The 18002-nt window shown below is 37.5% G+C and overlaps 2 protein-coding genes across 2 annotated transcripts; both read right to left on the minus strand.

Annotated features, from left to right (window-relative positions):
- Positions 1–780: 780 nt before the first annotated feature.
- LOC128613694 (zinc finger and SCAN domain-containing protein 31-like) lies at positions 781–8548 on the minus strand. Its single transcript, XM_053634732.1, has 6 exons — positions 7789–8548; positions 5551–5589; positions 5305–5349; positions 3658–3716; positions 2816–2897; positions 781–2647 (listed from the first exon to the last, which is right to left on the minus strand). The coding sequence occupies exons 1-6, from the start codon at positions 8057–8059 to the stop codon at positions 1854–1856; spliced, it is 1290 nt and encodes a 429-aa protein (XP_053490707.1). The 5' UTR covers positions 8060–8548; the 3' UTR covers positions 781–1853.
- Positions 8549–9905: 1357 nt separating this feature from the next.
- Positions 9906–12920, minus strand: LOC128609818 (transcription factor Adf-1-like). Its single transcript, XM_053628676.1, has 3 exons — positions 12788–12920; positions 10649–10805; positions 9906–10485 (listed from the first exon to the last, which is right to left on the minus strand). Exons 1-3 carry the CDS (start codon positions 12918–12920, stop codon positions 9906–9908), a joined length of 870 nt encoding a protein of 289 aa, XP_053484651.1.
- Positions 12921–18002: the final 5082 nt, after the last annotated feature.

Genomic DNA, 18002 nt, shown 5'->3' on the forward strand with positions numbered 1-18002 from the left:
TATTTTGAAATATTGAGATTAATCTTGGTACTTGGGTTTAAAACTATGCTCCAAAGGACTGTTGTGTCCATCCACCACTACGGTACACTATAAAGTATAAACTGTAATGCTCATATGATATCAAGAATAATAAGTGTCAGGTCATTTGGGGGCTTAACTGTTTATGTGGCTATGAGAACTTGTATATTAAAAGGGGCAGTAGTAGGAAGTAAGGCAATTATTTCCAAATGCTGTCGTTATTTAACTGAGAAACTTGATTTCTTGATTTAATCAGTACAGTGCCTAAATGGTCTATGGTAAATGGTCTGCACTTATATAGTGCTTTTTATCAAAGCGCTTTACACTGTGTCTCACTCACACGGGAGCAACTTGGGGTTCAGTGTCTTGCCCAAGGACACTTCGGCATGTGCAGTCACGTGGGCCGGGAATTGAACCGCCAACCCTACGATTAGTGGACAACCCGCTCTACCACCTGAGCCACAGCCACCCCAGACACCCCTGAATGGCTGCTTGCATTTTTCTTATGTTGTTTTGCTATCAGCATGTTAAAGTGATGCATTTAATTCTTTTCATGGCACAGTGTAAAATTATGTCCAAAGAGCAAATGTAGATATGGAAAAGGAAATACTCCAAAAGTCAAACTTGTGCACAGACACTGTGCTGATGTTAGCTAGTTGTACAACACTTACTGTAAAAGTTGCCTTTGAGTCTCCCACGTCTGATGTGAGTCAGGAATAATGTACTGCCCTTTTTGCAGTTATATAAAAAAAAAAAAAAAAAAAAAACATGCGCAAACTCCAAATAAGGGCAAGGTGACTGTTCAACTAGTTGTGAGTCAATAGTGACTCAGTAAAAATAGGCAAAATGGGATGGACAGAAGAAGTGAGTACTGAGAAGGAAGAGCGGTCTCATTCAGAAGAAATGGTACTAAATAAATTACCTTTTCATCACTACACATTAAGATAACCTTAACCCTCATTCACAGATATGAGCTGCATAAAATTTTTATTATCATAGCTATATCAGACTGTATTTAAAAAAAAAAAAAACATACACATATGAATCTACAGTTAATTAAATATATAATTATTTGTATTGGATTATTGGACATTAAAGAGTAGCTCATGTCCAATATTCCTGCATCAGTGACTTCCAAGTTTATATATCAACATGTTGATACATGTAAAGAAAACTCAAAAAATGCTTTTAGAAAATAAAATGCTTATAAAATAAACAAATGCAGAGTCAACAGCAATCTGTACAACTACATCGGTAAAGTTCGTCATGACAAATTTTGATGTTGGCTTGTTGGCTTATGAACCATCAAAATGGTTCATAAGCTTGAAGATACTTTGAAGTTGAAAGACAGGAAGAAAGAAAGGCTAGCAGACAGTTACTGGTAGAAAGGTAGATGACAAAGAGTGTGACAAGTAGAAAGTCAGATGGCGTGAGAGAGTGACAAGTAGATAGATTGGAAAAGAGAGTGTTAGTAGAAAGACAGAAGGAGTGAGAATGATACAGGTAGACTGACAGAATGAAATATGGGGAGAGAGAGAGAGTGTGTCCTATTAAGTCAGACTGAAGGTCTGTAGCGAGTTTGGTGCATGTAGCTTGAACGCTCTAAGAGGAGTAGCATTTAGAAATGATGGGTCTCGTAATAATAATAATAATAATAATAATAATAATAACAACAATAAGCAAAACAAAATGTTGGCTTTGTCAAACCAACATAATTAGAGCAGGGACTTATGAACAAGCAGGTTGTGTACTTTTACAATATGAACTCATACTTGTGTTTCACATGTTAAGTTAATAAACATATTTTTTTTGCTTTTAAAAAGTCTCTTAGAACATTAGAACGAAACCTTTTGTACACCGTGTCGCTTCTCTGCAGTGTGCATTCGAGAATGTGCAGCAAGTGATGGTTTTGACCGAAAACATTTCCCACATGTGTTACAACTAAATTTGTATTTAGTGTTACAGGCGTTTTGTTGTGATCTGCGCGTGTGTATCCACTTGTGTCGTCTAAAAGTACTCGGATCAGCGAATGACTTTGAGCAGAGTGTGCACATATAGGGTTTTGCACCCGTGTGGATGTTGTAGTGGATAGCTAGGTTAAATTTCTTGGCAAAACTCTTTCCACACTGAGCACACATGAACAGCTTCTCTCCAGTGTGCAGTCTGTAGTGGGAAGCAAGTGAATGTTTTGTTGAAAGATTTTTCCCACAGATATTACAAGTAAATGTGCTCCCTTTCTCACACGGTAGAGAAACCGAGGTTTTTCTAGAAAAATCCAGATGTTTTGCATTTTTGCCTGCCACTGCTAAACTGAAATCTTTGCGCAAATTTAAAGTCATTCTGCAGTCTGAGTTTGTGAAAGTTGGCTGATTTTCCCTAAGCAGATGTGTGGAATTCGGCTCTAGGTCAGGTGTCCATAAGCAGAAGACGTCAAACTGCTGCTCTACTTCTCTTAAGTGTTGAGGACTCTCAGTCTTGCACACTTCATCCAGCACCACACACTCTTCACTCTCATTTTCACAGTGTGAGCCAACCTCCATGATACGCTCTGAGGTTTGGAGAGCAGGTTCAGACTTCTCTGATTCAGTATCGAGTTCACTACTGAACGCATAATGTCGACTGTTTATTTCTGTATCCAGACAGGATAAAAACAGAAAATAATAAACTGTAGTTGAGGAAGGTGAATCTCCATGGAAGGTGAATGTAATGACCTGATTAATATATATACTATTTTTACATAAGCACATAAAAAAAATATTAATAGTAGTTTTGTTGTAAAGTGGTTTGAATCACTTACCATCTAGCTTTTGTTCTACTATTTCCCTAACAGATCGGTCAGTCATTTCTGCTTTTGTGCCTACTGGTGTATGGTTCCATCTCTGCAGTAGAGAAATATAAAAGTACAGCGAACACAAAGTCAGAATCAATTTGTTTCTGTTTAACTGTGTTCCTGGAGTCTTCTAATATCCTAAGCTCTTTCTCAAGGCTGCAAGTTCAATATTGCAGCTAAAAGACTTTGTTTCTAATTCTGTGTTAAGCAAATTTCACTATTTGTCATTTATTGGTCAAAGATAAAACACTGTTTATTAGTATAATTATAATTATCACTGGGAGGGGAAACCTAAAAATCAACGCCATCACACTTTGCCTTATTTAAGATAAACAAAATAGTACTTCAAGATATTTTAAAATATTGGCACCCTGTCCAGGGTATACCCCGCCTTGTGCCCGATGCTCCCTGGGATAGGCTCCAGGTTCCCCCATGACCCTGAAAAGGAGTAAGCGGTAGAAGATGGATGGATGGATGGATGGATGTATATTTTAAAATCACCCTCTTTTAATTCTTTAAAGAAGCCTTTATTTGTCACATATACATTACATCACAGTGAAGAAAAATTTTCTTCACATAACCAGGCTTGTTAGGAATCTGGGACCAGAGTGCAGGGTCAGCCATGATGTGGCGCCCCTGGAGCAGAAAGGGTTAAGTGGCAGCTTGGCAGTGTTGATCCCAGAGCCTTAACTGTTGAGCCACCACTGCCCAAAAGCTGGTAATGTGTGATTGTATTGTGAGAGTGAGTATTGTTTAATTTATATTCCTGTAGCGTAATCTATCTTCTCCCCAAATATGAAAATGCTTACCGAGTGTGCTCTTTTGGCTGGTGCAGATTCAGTCACTGAACCATTTCTTTTCTTAGAGTCTGCAGGACAAACACAATCAATTAATAAATGACTGCCATATCAACATTTCACCAAAAGTATAGCAAATGTTGGCGCAACACATTTCGCTCGTGTTTTGGATATTGGAACTGACAATAATCTGAGATTTTCCCAGAATTCCCAGCACAGAAAACATCAGCTCTCTTTAGAGTTTAAGGATCTCTTGAAATATATATTTAGTTTTTTTTCTTTATTTTTTGGCACTACATGCTGTGTTCTCACTGTACTGTAAGGCCAAAGTTAGTCAGATATATGGTAGCTTCCTCAGAACCAATTACTTTCTGGTTATTCCTATGACCACATTAACATCTTTGCAGGAGGTCATTTTAATTGCTAAGATAAACATGCATTTTCGTGTATCTCTGACAGAAGTAATTTTTTACCGATTTTTTTGGCTTTCCACCTTTACATTATAATTACAACAAATATGTCACTTGTTATTTCTAATCAAAAGATATGTTTCCCCACTTGAGTTTTGACTTCATAACATAAATAGGCTTATGCTATAAATTTCAGATTTGGTTCAGAATACCACATTTTACAAAACAGCCTTTAAAAAACAACTTAAATTTAAATAGGGAGTTGAGGCTCCATGTCTCCTTTGTTAACATTTCAAATAATACTCAAAAAAAATACTATATACATGATCCCCTAAATAAACCCATCACTTAAATATAATCTCAGATAGTGTATATTATCCATATTATCATTCCTCTAAACACATTTTTCTTGCCTCATTTAGTTTGGAACACAGAAAGACGTCATACCTTCTTATGCATACCCTAATACAACGTGGGCAATTTCTGATCATTCTCAAAGGTACAGAGCATCAAAAAATTATGTTTAAGGACAAATCAGAAACCTTAACAGATCATGTGTAGATCCAGTGCTACAGCAGCTTTCAGCATTTTATTAAAAAAAATAAAATAAATAAATAAATAAAAATTATTGTAACAGAAGGCTAAACAACAATTCAGTGTTATTTGCCAGGCTGTTTATTGAAAAATTACTTTCAAAAAGTTACAAATGTTACTTAACAGTCTATAGAGAATGAATAAGAGATTTGGTTAAATATGGACAGCTCTATGCCTCTGTAAGTGCTTCTTAAGGTTGCTGTTACGGGAGAAGGTGAGCTGACAAAAAGGACACTGTTTTGGTGCTGTGTGCGTCTTTTCTCTGTGTGAATACAAGGTTTGTTTAGTAGGAAACTCCTGGTCACAGTCCTTGCACTTTTCCAAGACTCTTTTGTGGTGACTTATGTGTTTTAACAGACCACTTTTACTTCCAAAAGTCTTCCTGCACACATCACAAGCATGCGTATTGCCAGTGTGCATGTTAAGGTGTCTTGACAAGACAACTTTATTATGAAACATCTTGTGACAAATATGGCATTTGAATTTTTGGTCATGCCACTCCTGATGTCTTTTGAGGCATCCCACTTCTTTAACACAAATGTGACAAAACGTGGTCTTCTTTCTCTGTTCTGTAAAAAGCAGGAGGAATTATTGCTCTGCATAAAACAACTGTAGACATAAAGCTGGTTTACATATAGAGGAAATAACTGTTCACCTTCCTCAGAAGAAGAAAGCCATAGTTGTGCACTGGCAGCTAGATCTGGAATAACAAAATCAATTAATGAAATGTTCAAGGGTAATGGAAACACAATGTAGTAAAATTACTGTTTATAGGACTAAACACGGCACAACTAGCAACAAATGGCCTTGAGTAACATTTTTATAACTTGAAAATCCCAACACAGTTGTATAAAAGAAAGTGCTGGTGGATAAATTGAACAATGGTTACTGTGCTATTTACCTTCTGCAGAGGTTCCTGCAAACACTGTGCAGCCAGAATCTACATAAGAAAGTAAATGGCAGTTATTTAGTTGGTGCAAAGGAAACATTTCATTATTTCATTATTCTTAGTTGAAACTGAATAAATCCTATAAAACATGATATGTTGAATCAGGGTCAGATCATCTTTTACATGATTTCCATTCATGTTTTATGCCAAAACGTATGTGATATCACCTGATCCAACAAAGCTCTCGTGTGTGTGTGTGTGTGTGTATGTATGTATGTATTTATATAATATATAAATATATTTATATATATATATATATATATTATATATGTGTGTGTGTGTGTGTGTGTGTGACTGAATGATGCACTAGGGGGATAATTTTGTTAACACCTGACCATCACATCCATATGTGCTTGAACATCCCAGTCCATCCTGGAACAGGTTTGGGCCCCTTAGTTCCAGTGAAGTAAAATTGTAAAGCTACAGTATGCGGAGACATTCTATACAATTGTGTGTTTCCAACTTTAGGGCAACAGTTTGGCGAAGGCCCACATACGAGTGTGATGGTCAGGTGTTCAGTTCACAAACTTTTGCCATATAGTGTATAACTCAGCAGATACTCAGCCCTGATAAAAAAAAATTAAAAAAAAAAATTTTAAATTAAGTACAGTTGAGTGAAATTTTTTCTTTGCATATCCTAGCTTGTTGTAAAGACAGAGTCAGTGAACAGGGTCAGTCATGATACAGGGTCTTGTTTAAGGGCACAACAGTGGCAGTGCTGGGATTTGAATTCACAACCTTCTGATCAAAAGGCCAAAAAACTTACACACATTGAACCTTAAATTACTGAGCACTGCCCGCTGATATTAGCATCTTCTTGGAAAATAAAATCATGCATCCCAAATATACAGTCATAAGTTTACATACACTCTGCAGAGTCTGCAAAATGTTCATTTTTTACAAATTGGGGGGGGGGGGGGAGTGTCATAAAAATTACATGTTGTTTTGTATTTAGTGCTGCCCTGAATAACCTATTTCACATAACAGATGTTTACATATAGTCCACAAGACACAATAATAAGTGAATTTACACAAATGAGCCAGTTGAGAAAGTTTATATACCCTTGATTATTAATGTGTCGTTACCTGGAAGATCCACAACTGTTTACGTTTTGTGATAGTTGTTCATGAGTTCCTTGTTCATCCTGAGCAGTTAAACTGCGCACTGTTCTTCAGAAAAATCCTCCAGGTCCTGCACATTCTTTGCTTTTTCAGCATCTTCTGCATATTTGAGCCCTTTCTAACAGTTGCTATATGATGTTGAGATCCATCTTTTCACACTGAGGACAACTGAGGGACTCGTACACGACTATTACAAAAGATGCCAACATTCACTGATGCTAAAGAAGGTAACACGATACATTAAGAGCCGGGGGTGTAAACTTTTGAGCAGAATTATCAGTGTAAATTGTTATTTTGTCTCCTGGGAAACATGTAAATATCTTATGTAGCGTCTGAAAGGCAGTACTAAATAAAAATATTTTTTAAATCCTTCAACAAAATAATAGCAATTTACACCGATCGTCCTGTTTAAAAGTTTACACCCCCCCGGCTCTTAATGTATCACGTTGCCTTCGTGAGCATCAGTGAATTTGAGTTTGCATCTTTTGTAATTGTTGCGTATGAAGATGCTGGAAAAGTAAGGAATACGCAGGACCTGGAGGATTTTTCTAAAGAACAGCACGCAGTTTAACTTTTCAGGACAAACATTCATTGGTTCATGTGTGTAAATTCAGTTAGTATTGTGTCTTGTGGACTATATGTAAACATCTGTTATGTGAAATATCTTATCCAGGGCAGCACTAAATAAAAAAACATCATTTTTAGGATCCCTCTTATTTTTTTTCAATTATTAACATTTTGCAGATTCTTATGACCTCGAATATATGTAGAAATGTAATATTACTGATACTATTCATTAAATGGATCACATCAAGGGATCACAATTTCTAGGCCACTTGAGACACAAAGTCTCCATCCATTTCATTAGCTCTGTACTTGTACTCTGCATAATGACAAAGCTGAATCTAATCTAATCTAATATAATCTAATGTAGTGCACTTGTACAGACGGCAGGGAAGATATTTGAGATACAGCCACGGCCTTTAGAAAACAGGATTTCCTCTACCCAGTGACCGCATGTACACACCACGTGTTAGGACCAGGTTTAATGATGTTTAGTCCACTAACCGTCTGTATCTCTCACTTCACTGCCAGTGTCCTCTTTCTCCTCTTTGGTCGCTTTACTCTCCAGCTCTGTGTCAGCTGCATCTCGGTGTTTTTGCTGTTCCATACTCTGCAGCTTTTGTCTCAGATCTTCGTTCTCCTTTTTGCTCCTCGCTATTTCCATGTGCAGGGATTTAAACCAGCTCTCCGCCAGCGCACAGATGTCTGACACCGCCGTTTTCATGAGAACATCCAGCACTGCTGTCAGCTGAACGTGGAAATGGGAGTCCACCATCTTTATCTCCTAGACTAGACTAGACTACACGCTATAAAAACATATCATGAACAGCTTCTGGGTCGCTTTAGGCTACGTCCAAATCCCATACTTCAGCACTACCAAGTGTGCTAATGTAGTATGAATACTGTGATGCAACTGTGCCGAACTGCTGCGATTTTGGGACCAAGCATTAGGATCAATCATCAGTGACGTCATACGGATTATATAGCACTTTACAAAGGGTTTGATTACTATTGCTTCCTGCCCTATGTAGTGCACTAATGTAGGGTATTAAGAGACTTTGTGACTCGTTCTTCGTTTATTTCCGAATAAGTTACTGCCTTCTGCTGGACAGGCTGAGAAGTGCCTCTGGACAGAGTGTAAGAGGTAATGCACGCTGTGACTGTGAATCAGGGCGGCGCCACGATGTGGTCACGCCCCCTCACGCAGACGGTCCCGCCCCCTCAGTTAAGATGAATGTGAAAAACTTTAATTTAAAAAAAATATTTTCAAAAATTTTAAAAATCACAACACCCAACCAAGTGCGTCGGCATTTTAGTGTGGATATTAGAATAGCAATATTTTATTTAAGGGCAGTGTGTTACTGGTTGTCTGGTTAAGCTCGCTCGCTACGTCATGTGAACACTCACTGTTCAGTGTAAACTCACTGTATTTTTAAAAAAAATTTTTTTACAAGAATACCAATATATCTTCTAGAATCCCTGAGAGTGCATTTTGGATTTTAACTTGATATCGAGCCTGATCAACACATCTTGAAGAAATGGGTAAGTAGCTCACCTCACTATTTTGTTTCTTTAATGTAGACGAAACATTGTGTTGATCGACATTTCTTTGAGGAACGCTCAATATATTCTATATATAATGAGACATATTGTAGTATTGATCATCCAAATATAATGTATATAGCTTTAATGACTGCTTACACAATTAAAATACTTCAATTTCCATTGTTTTGTATATAGTACGAGTCGTGGACAGAAGAAAGGCCATCGCACTTTATCTTTTGCTTAGAAGATTACGGAGAAGGACAAGGAGGTTTTGGGTTCATCCGATCAACCAGCGCAGGAGAGAGTGTGGTTCTTTTTACCATCTTATCGCTGAACTGCGCCTCGACATTGACCGACACATGAAATACTTCAGGATGACTGCAGAGCAAATGGATAATGTTCTTTCTCTGGTTGGTGCCGACCTCACAAGACAAACCACAAATTATCGGGCATCCATTGAACCCAAACAGCACCTTGCTATCACCCTGAGGTAACGAAAATAGTTATTTATTTACAAACTGATAGTGTACTGTAAACAAATATGGAATGTACTGTACATTTGTACTGTATGTACTTTGCAGTGTACCTTCTACCATCTACCTTCCCCACACCCCCCAAAAAAGAATTAAAAAAAACATGACAATCAATTCTAATCGAACAAGAATGTTTATTCGGATCAATGATATTTTACATGACTTTTACCAAACCGCAAGTATATTCACAAGCATTTCCAAACAGCCGTGCAGATATTACTTTATTTACTATTAACACTAAGTCAAAAACAAACCATACTACACAATATGAACAGATATGATGCTAATAAGAAAAATTACACAATTCTGTAAACATAAACAAATGTATAAATAAGTAATAATAAAATAAACTACAAAAAAAAGTATATTTATCAGAACTGATGATAGACGGGTGCGGAAGGTTTTTCTGTGGATTCTCCCTGGTCTTGTGTAGCTGTTGATAGGGCATGTGTTCGGTGATAATGATGCATGTGGTGGTGCTCAGTCTGGCCTTCCTGGTAGGATGGGGGTGGCATAGTATTGTTGAAACTCTGATGCTTGTGGTCAACGGCAGCTTGGACTTGTCAGGCCTGTGGGTGTTGTTGAGTGTTGCTGTCTCAGATTTTCTTCTTCAAATTGTAAGTCTGACAAATAGTTGAGTATGTAAATTTGAGCTCTGGTTTGGAGTCTGGGATGCAGCCTGTTTAGTTTAGGCACTAAACTCATGGCAAAGTAATACATCTCATCCTCCTGTCTTGGAATGTATGGTGGGGATGATGTGGTAGGTTGTGTTATAATGTCTAACAGTTGCTGCTCTGTTGGATTGGGTACAACAGTTCTCCTCCACTTCTGTCTTGGCTGCTGACTTTCATCCTTTAAAGCTTGAACTCTTGGGTGTGGTGTGGGGGTTGCAGATCTCTGAGCTGAAATTGGTGGTGTGGGTGTGGCAGATCTTGTGGTTGTTAAGGGTGGTGTGGGGGTGGCAGATCTCTGACCAGCTGAGGGAGTTGGGGTTGCAAAGCCTTGTACTGTCATGAATGTGGACGGTGGACTTGAGAGTTCTGAGAGCTCAGGATCCAAATCCTCCTCAGTCACAGTCATATCCAACGGTACTTCCTCCTCTGGCTGCAGAGTGTTTCTGGAACTGGAATAAGTAGAATTACTGTTACGTTCATAATTTTCTTAAATCATATGTAGTTCATAATCTTTTATTCATTTGAATGCAAATTCAGAATATTTTGTTCAAAATCTTGACTATGATTATTGGTTATGTTTTGCTGTGAACAAAAGTTATATAGCATATTTACCTTCTGGCTTGCATGTGTGGCAGCAGGAAAGACATAACTTTCTCGTATCTCCATTCCTTAATGGTTCCACCAGCAGAACCACTGGGCATTTTTTTTTGCTTCCGGTTTCGACCAAATGCATCACGGAGAATCTTCCACCTTTTCCTGCAGTCACTCACTGTAAAACAGAACAATAAAAATATATATATATTTGTAATAACCAAACAATTCTCTGTCTTTTATAGATTCCTAGCTACAGGGGAAACCTTCACCAGCCTGGCACTTCAATATCGGGTTGGGATATCTACCGTAAGTCAGTCCGTCCGCATGACATGTGGGGCAATTGAGAGGAAAATGCTGGCAACACAGTTCCCTTCACCGAATGAAGACATGTGGAGAGACATTGCCTCAGATTTCTGGTTAAAGTGGAACTTTCCAAACTGCCTAGGTGCCATTGATGGCAAACAGGTCACCATCGTAGCTCCTGCATGGTCTGGAAGTTTGTTTTCCAATTATAAGAGAACATTCTCTATTGTTCTAGCACTCACAGATGCCAACTACAGATTCAGATTTGTTCAGGTGGGTGACCTTGGAAGCTCAAGTGATGGTGGCGTGTACAGTACTTCTGCACTTGGGAGAGGCATGGAAGACAAAACTTTGTCTGTGCCTTCAGACATCCCTTTGCCAGGATCATCTGTTCAAGGTCCAATGCCATACACCATGGTAGGCGATGCAGCATTTCCCCTCAAGAAGTATTTGATGAGACCGTTCCCTGGGAGCAACATTCCACGGTGGAGACAGATTTTCAATTACAGACTGTCTCGGGCCAGAATGGTTGTTGAACGTGCTTTTGCCATTCTGTCAGCCCGATGGAGGGTTCTGCATGCAAGAATCAACATGAAGCCTGAAAATGTTGATTCTGTTATCTTGGCCACTTGCATTCTGCATAATTATCTCCTGACCCCATCTCAAAACCAAAGATGGCTAGAAGAGGCAGAAGAAAGAGGGGAAGTGCTACCCAGTGTTACAAACATGGGTGGGAACAAGGGATGCAGAGAGGCATATAAAGTTCGTGAGAAACTTTGCACATTTTTTGGCTCTCCTGAAGGCAAAGTGTCCTGGCAAGACCATATGGTGTAGGGTTTACTGGCCACTGTGTAGTTAACATTATTGGAAACTCAGCGAACATCCATACATTGAATATACAATGTGTTACATTGTATATTAGTACACTTTGTTAATATTTTAGGCTTTTATTAACCGTTTCACTTCTAATAATAATAATCTTGCTAGGTATTTTGAATAGTTGTTATGTATCACTTTTAATATACTTGAAACATACGTATTGTAAATACATGCTTTAATGGGTTCATCTGATGTTTGATTTATTACTATGGAGTTACAAATGAATTAATGGCAATAAATTGTAATTTACTAGCAGCCAAAATAGAGTTATACTCTCATACATCCACACATTAAAAATATAAAATTTCAACCTAATTAAAGCACAATCCCCCACAACCCCCACCCCCCTCCCCATCACAATAAATGGCTAGGTGAGTGGGTACTAAAATAGGCCACTTTGTATATTTTAAGAGTGGATTTGATTGTTCCTTTCATAAAAATGGCCCAACAACTATGATAGCATGGATTTTAAACATGCACTCATGGCAATGAAAATCCAAATGTTATTTGCCCTAAATATCAATTAATACATAGATACATAGATACATACATACATTTTAAGTTAAAAGAATCTCTTAAATAATCATTGAGGTTGTTTGTTTAAATAAACAAGAGAGACAATAACATTGCTCTGATAGTTGTACTAATAAGAGCTATCTTGTCAAAATAGGAACATTTTGATCCGAATAATTTTTTTAAGGCAAATCAAGCTTTATGCCCAGATATGTAAAAAGTTCTAGTAGTTGTCTGCAGACAATTAGCGACTCTCTCATCCCACTACATAGGCCTAGACATATTAATAATGTAATTACATAGCGGCAATACAGATTTTGTAAACACATACAATTAAATTGTGTAACAAATTAAAAGACATGTATTTGTAGTTTACAGTAATTATGCTATGTACTAAGTCGCTCACACACATGTCCGGCCATAAAAGTGGAGGATCACATTAGTAATAAATTAAAACTTTACCATCAGCACGAACAGCTGAAGCCACAGCATCCCATGCCTTCTCCTTTGCCACGACATCCTTATACAGGTAATGTTGAGGGTCATACAGAACGTTGTACTTTTCCACCTCAGTTATGAGTCGGGTGTCGTCCATCTTGTTGCCAAAGTTGCTACAATCTACCTAGGTTAGGTTGTGAGGTGTTTCTGCTTATCACAGCATACTCTGCTGTGATTGGATATTGTTGTGAAGCCTATACCCATATGCAGCACTATAATAGAAAACAGTTTTGACAGGTGCATTCTTCTCTTTAAGCAAACTATCAATTTTATTACTGTAGGCCTACCTCCAAGCCAAAAATAACAACACTATGCGCATTCATGATTAGTGTATATTAAATGTAAAACATACTACTCTACAAACATGCGTTTTCTCTTTTATGTCAACTCATCTTCATTTAAGTCTTTTACTGGCCCTTTAATCCAGCGCGATCAGCTCAGTAAAAGACTCCGGAAGTCAGGCTTCACTCCTTCTCACGCGGCTGCTTCTGATCGCGCAGCTCACACGCGCTGCTGCAGCGTCCAGTGTAAAAGCACTGATGTGTTAACATGCACGCCGAAAAAAATACGCACTGCTTCTGCTCTGCTGCAGCATCCAGTGTAAAAGCACTCAATCGTTAACATGCACGCCGAAAAAAAATACGCACTGCTTCTGCTCTGCTGCAGCGTGCGGTGTGACGCCTGTCTCACGCATACTAGTACGTATGCGGTGCGGAAGCAGCTCGCACCATTGTGCTGTCATATAATAAGACGCGTTTGCAGTGCGCTACTGATCCACGGCGGAACACATTCAGAAAAGGACATGAAGGTGGAGGGTCACGGGACTTTGAATGCAGCTTAGAGCAACACAGTACAGTGATACAATGTTTCATAGACGTATTCATGTTTAAACACAATAAATATAAACAACGTAATATTCCATTTATTACTTACTTAATTTATATATATATATATATATATATATATATATATATATATATATATATATATATACATATATAAAATTAGGGTGAGTTCAGGTAAAGTGGGACAAATACATTTCATGCTAGCTATGCCTTTAAATATCAAGTAATAATACATTTCTATAGACGAGAATGATTTCCACAAGGGTCTTTGTCATTGCTCAGCTGTTTTCATGTGCCTTACAACGTCGTTGTGGGCGTGGTCCAGCTTCAAAATCTACCTGGTATCAGCAAGAACTTGGTAAATCCACTGACATGAAAATAGTCTTCTTAAATATAAGCTTCTATAAAGAATAGAAATTATCCAAACAAAACTTTTATTGTATTTATTTAACTATTCTTGGATGATCAATTACAATATATATATATATATATATATATATATATATATATATATACACACATACATATATATATTTATATGTATATATGTATATATATACGTGTATATATATATATGTATATATGTGTGTGTGTGTGTGTATATATATATATATATATATATATATATATATATATATATATATATATATATATAGTTGCAAAATTCGCATTTAATTCTTTGGGAATGTTTTAAGTACCATCCCAGTTTATCTAACGTATCAGATAAGGTGGGACGGTAGCTTTCAGGTAATGTGGGACACTTTTTAAAGCCAATATTATTATGATTATTGATTATCTGAGCTAGCATGTCACGAACCATGTCATAAAACATTTTTAAAGTGATATTGTTTTATGTATTCTGGTCTTACATTATTAAGGTATTGTGTGGAATCTTGTGGCAGATAGATTTAGCATAACTTGAAAAAACTTTTCTGTTTTAGAGCGCTCACGCGACCTCAGTCGCCTGAAGTCTGGAATAAAACGAATTCTCACTGTAAGCTGTCTATAAAACTTCAGTAGTTTGGTTAGTGCTTGATTTGTTTTTAAAGTGGAGGTCATTTCACTGTGAATAGCGCCGAAAATTAGATCAAAACTTCTGGCACAAAGCGAATTAACACTTCAATTAGCAAAGTTTCACGGACGTCTAATATAAACATAAACTCAAAAGACTGCTTTAAAACCTTAAATCACGCAGTGATTTCTTGTTCTAATTTTTCACTATGAGCGCCGCCATGTTGAAATGACGTCATGGGGTGGGGTCTCCGACTTTCCCAGCAGGGATTATAATTTGGGAATGTCGTTCAGAAAGGATCTTGTCTACTGGGAATTCGGAAACTGGGAAGTCGGAATCTTCCCAGTTCCCACTTGTTCATGAAGACAGTATTAGAACAGGGAAAACACTAAAGTGTACAGGTCATGTGGTACTTCAGGACCAGGGTTGGGACCCTGTGCACTAATTTGGCAGTACCGTCGTTAGAGTAGCTAGACTCAGGGAATTGTGTATTTTTGTCTTGATGCCCCACATTCTTCGAAACTACCATGCGAGACGCAGAAAGGCTCTGCTCCATAATCAGCAGTTGGTGCTTTAAGTGTTCGGTCTCGGTTTTGCTTGTTATTATCCCCAGGCGTAAATCATCTGCATCTGTTTGTCAGAGCGCAGACCTCCATCGCCGCCGCCTTCAGCAACCCGTCAACAACAGCCGTGAGCGCAGCACGAAAGAACGAGTCTGCTGCCTCCATGTTTATCACTAGGACCACTCAGACAGCCAGTCCACCAGCGTAAACAAACCTTCTTCTTCTTCTTCAGCTTTTAAAAAATTATGTCTGATGACAAACAATAGATTGGTGCATTACCGCCATCTATTGGCATGAAATGTTGATCATGGTAAAACACTCCATGTAGTGCACAGCTTCCCAACCCTGGTGCTGAAGTCCCCCTTGTCCTGCACGTTTTAGTGTTTTCCCTGCTACCAACACACCTGATTCAACTAATCAGCTAATTAACAGCACTTGCTAAGTTGAATGCTAAAATATGTAGGACACAGGGTATTCCAGGACCAGGTCGGTGATGTAGGCTAACTATAATAGGATATAATAGTTAGTGTGCTCGATGGTGTTGTGCATGTTGAAATGCTTTTCTGCTGACGGTGGTTGTAAATGGTGGTTATTTGAGACTTCCTGTCAGCTCAAAACATCCTGGCCACTCTCCTCTGACCTCTCACATCAACAAGGGGTTTCCACTCACATAATTTCCAGTCTCTAATTTATTTTATTATTTTATTTTATTTTATTTTTTTGTAAACTCTAGAGACTGTTGTGTGTGAAAATCCCAGGAGATCAGCAGTTACTGATCAGCAGGGTTTTTTTTTTTTGGTATTGTAATGTTTGATGTGAACATTAACTGAAGCTCATGACCTGTATCTGCATGATTTTATGCAGTGAGCTGCTACTACGGCACATGATTAGCTGACTGGATATTTGCATGACTTAAGATTAAGTGTTTTATTATTATTATTATTATTATTATTATTATATGGAATTTATAATCAAAGACTATTCAGTTAATCGCAAAAGATTGGGATGGATGTAGAAATGAAAATGTATCTCTATTTTCCAGTCACAAAACAGAATTTCATGTGCCATTAAGGCTGTTTAATATTGAAAACCTGTCACAGCATGGCCTAATTATTGCTGAAGTTATTATTATTAGCTGACAAATTAAAGCTCTAGTTAATTTAATTAAAATGCTTATTTGAATGTGTCTTGTGAAAGTGTTGAATGTCTTAGAGCAATCAACACATATTGAATGTGCAGTGTTAAAATAAAGGAGGCTAAAACTGAACTGAATCTTTTGAAATGAAGAGTATGGGCAGGCTGTGTCCATTTTTAAGGTAATTTAAAAAGTGGTACATAGGGCAGCCTGATTATCCCTTGTTCAAGTCAGAATTGCCCAATTTAAATGATTACTTAAAGTGGAACCATATTAAAAATGTTTTTTCACCAACATGACACTTTAAGCATTTGGCCCGTTTTGTCCGTTGAACATGGAAAAAGGACAATATACCCCTCTTCATGGGTATTCGTGACGTCATACGCACGCTAGCATGAGCAGACACCCGAGTAACAGACAATGGCTTTCTTCAGTTTACTTTCTATCAGCGTTACCTTTTATTCCCAACATGACCTCAGTCTCCATCATACGGAGGCGAAATCGTCACGTGACTGAAGAAGAACGTCATCTAAAGCAAGGGAGCATTTTATATTAAACACGCGAAGATCAAACAGTGCTGCACGAGCACAAACATATTTATATCCAAAATACTCCACTGTGTGTAAGGGACAGGGGAAACTGGTGCGAGTTGCTTCAAAGGTTTAGTTTAATTTAGGTTTATTGCCATTATATGCTGTATTTGCGCACTTGCAGTGTAAATTCTGTCGTTTATTATAACGGAAGTGAAGTGTTAGTAAATAATATGTCTAAAGGCAGCGAGTAACAGAAACCACTAGGTGCAGTGAAAGTGAGTTTATATTATTAATTTAGGACTGTAGTTTAATTCGGTGCTTTTTGTGCATCCATAAAAAATAATGCATAAATACTTATATACATTATAAACTAAAATAAATGAATACATTATATATAATTTATTTCATAGTATTTATGCATTATTTGTTATGGATGCCCAAAAAGCACCGAATTAAACTACAGTCCTAAATTAATAATATATATTCTGGTGTGTGTATTGAGTAATTTTCTGTTTTGGACAAACAGTTGTGTAAAGTTTTATTCTGAAGTTTATATTTGTAAAACTCAGTTTGTGGATTTTATTTTAAATAAACAAAAAATTGGTACTGAAAGTTTGCCCCGCCCCAATCCGATTAATCGAAAAAAAAATTGGCCAACTAAGCGATTATGAAAATAATCGTTAGTTGCAGCCCTAATTTATATTACACCAGCTATTTTATATATATATAATATATATAAACCAAAATAAAAGACGTAGGTGAATTAACTCAATGTTACTTTGCCTTTGTATTATTTTCATTCATACCTGATTATACACACCTGTTGGCAGGAGCATCCCCATTTCTATTTGGTGGTCTGAGAAAAAGTCTTTCTTCCAGTTGCACCATAACTGCCAGTATCGCACCTAAATTTATTGTTTTTTTTTTTTTAATGATCTTCTGATTCACTAACAAATAAATCTACTGCATTGGCCACTCCCAGATGATATGCAAGAAACAAATCTAAAATAAGTGTCCACAGATTGTCCTAAACAGGACAGGGTGTTCCGTGCATTCTAAGATGCTTTTCTGCTCACCACGGATGCAAAGAG

The sequence above is a fragment of the Ictalurus furcatus genome, chromosome 1, assembly GCF_023375685.1.
Source record: "Ictalurus furcatus strain D&B chromosome 1, Billie_1.0, whole genome shotgun sequence".
Taxonomy (NCBI): Eukaryota; Metazoa; Chordata; class Actinopteri; order Siluriformes; family Ictaluridae; genus Ictalurus; species Ictalurus furcatus.

Bases quoted from the DNA above. Each gene is read 5' to 3' on its own strand.
- LOC128609818 (XM_053628676.1), bottom strand. From the start codon at position 12,920: ATGGACGACACCCGACTCATAACTGAGGTGGAAAAGTACAACGTTCTG. The intron at 10,806-12,787 runs GTAAAGTTTTAA...TCTGTTTTACAG, and splicing joins TTCAGCTGTTCGTGCTGATG to TGAGTGACTGCAGGAAAAGG. The intron at 10,486-10,648 runs GTAAATATGCTA...TACTTATTCCAG, and splicing joins CCACACATGCAAGCCAGAAG to TTCCAGAAACACTCTGCAGC.
- LOC128613694 (XM_053634732.1), bottom strand. From the start codon at position 8,059: ATGGTGGACTCCCATTTCCACGTTCAGCTGACAGCAGTGCTGGATGTT. The intron at 2,898-3,657 runs GTAAGCATTTTC...TCTCTACTGCAG, and splicing joins CAGCCAAAAGAGCACACTCG to AGATGGAACCATACACCAGT. The intron at 2,648-2,815 runs GTAAGTGATTCA...GTCTGGATACAG, and splicing joins AGTAGAACAAAAGCTAGATG to AAATAAACAGTCGACATTAT.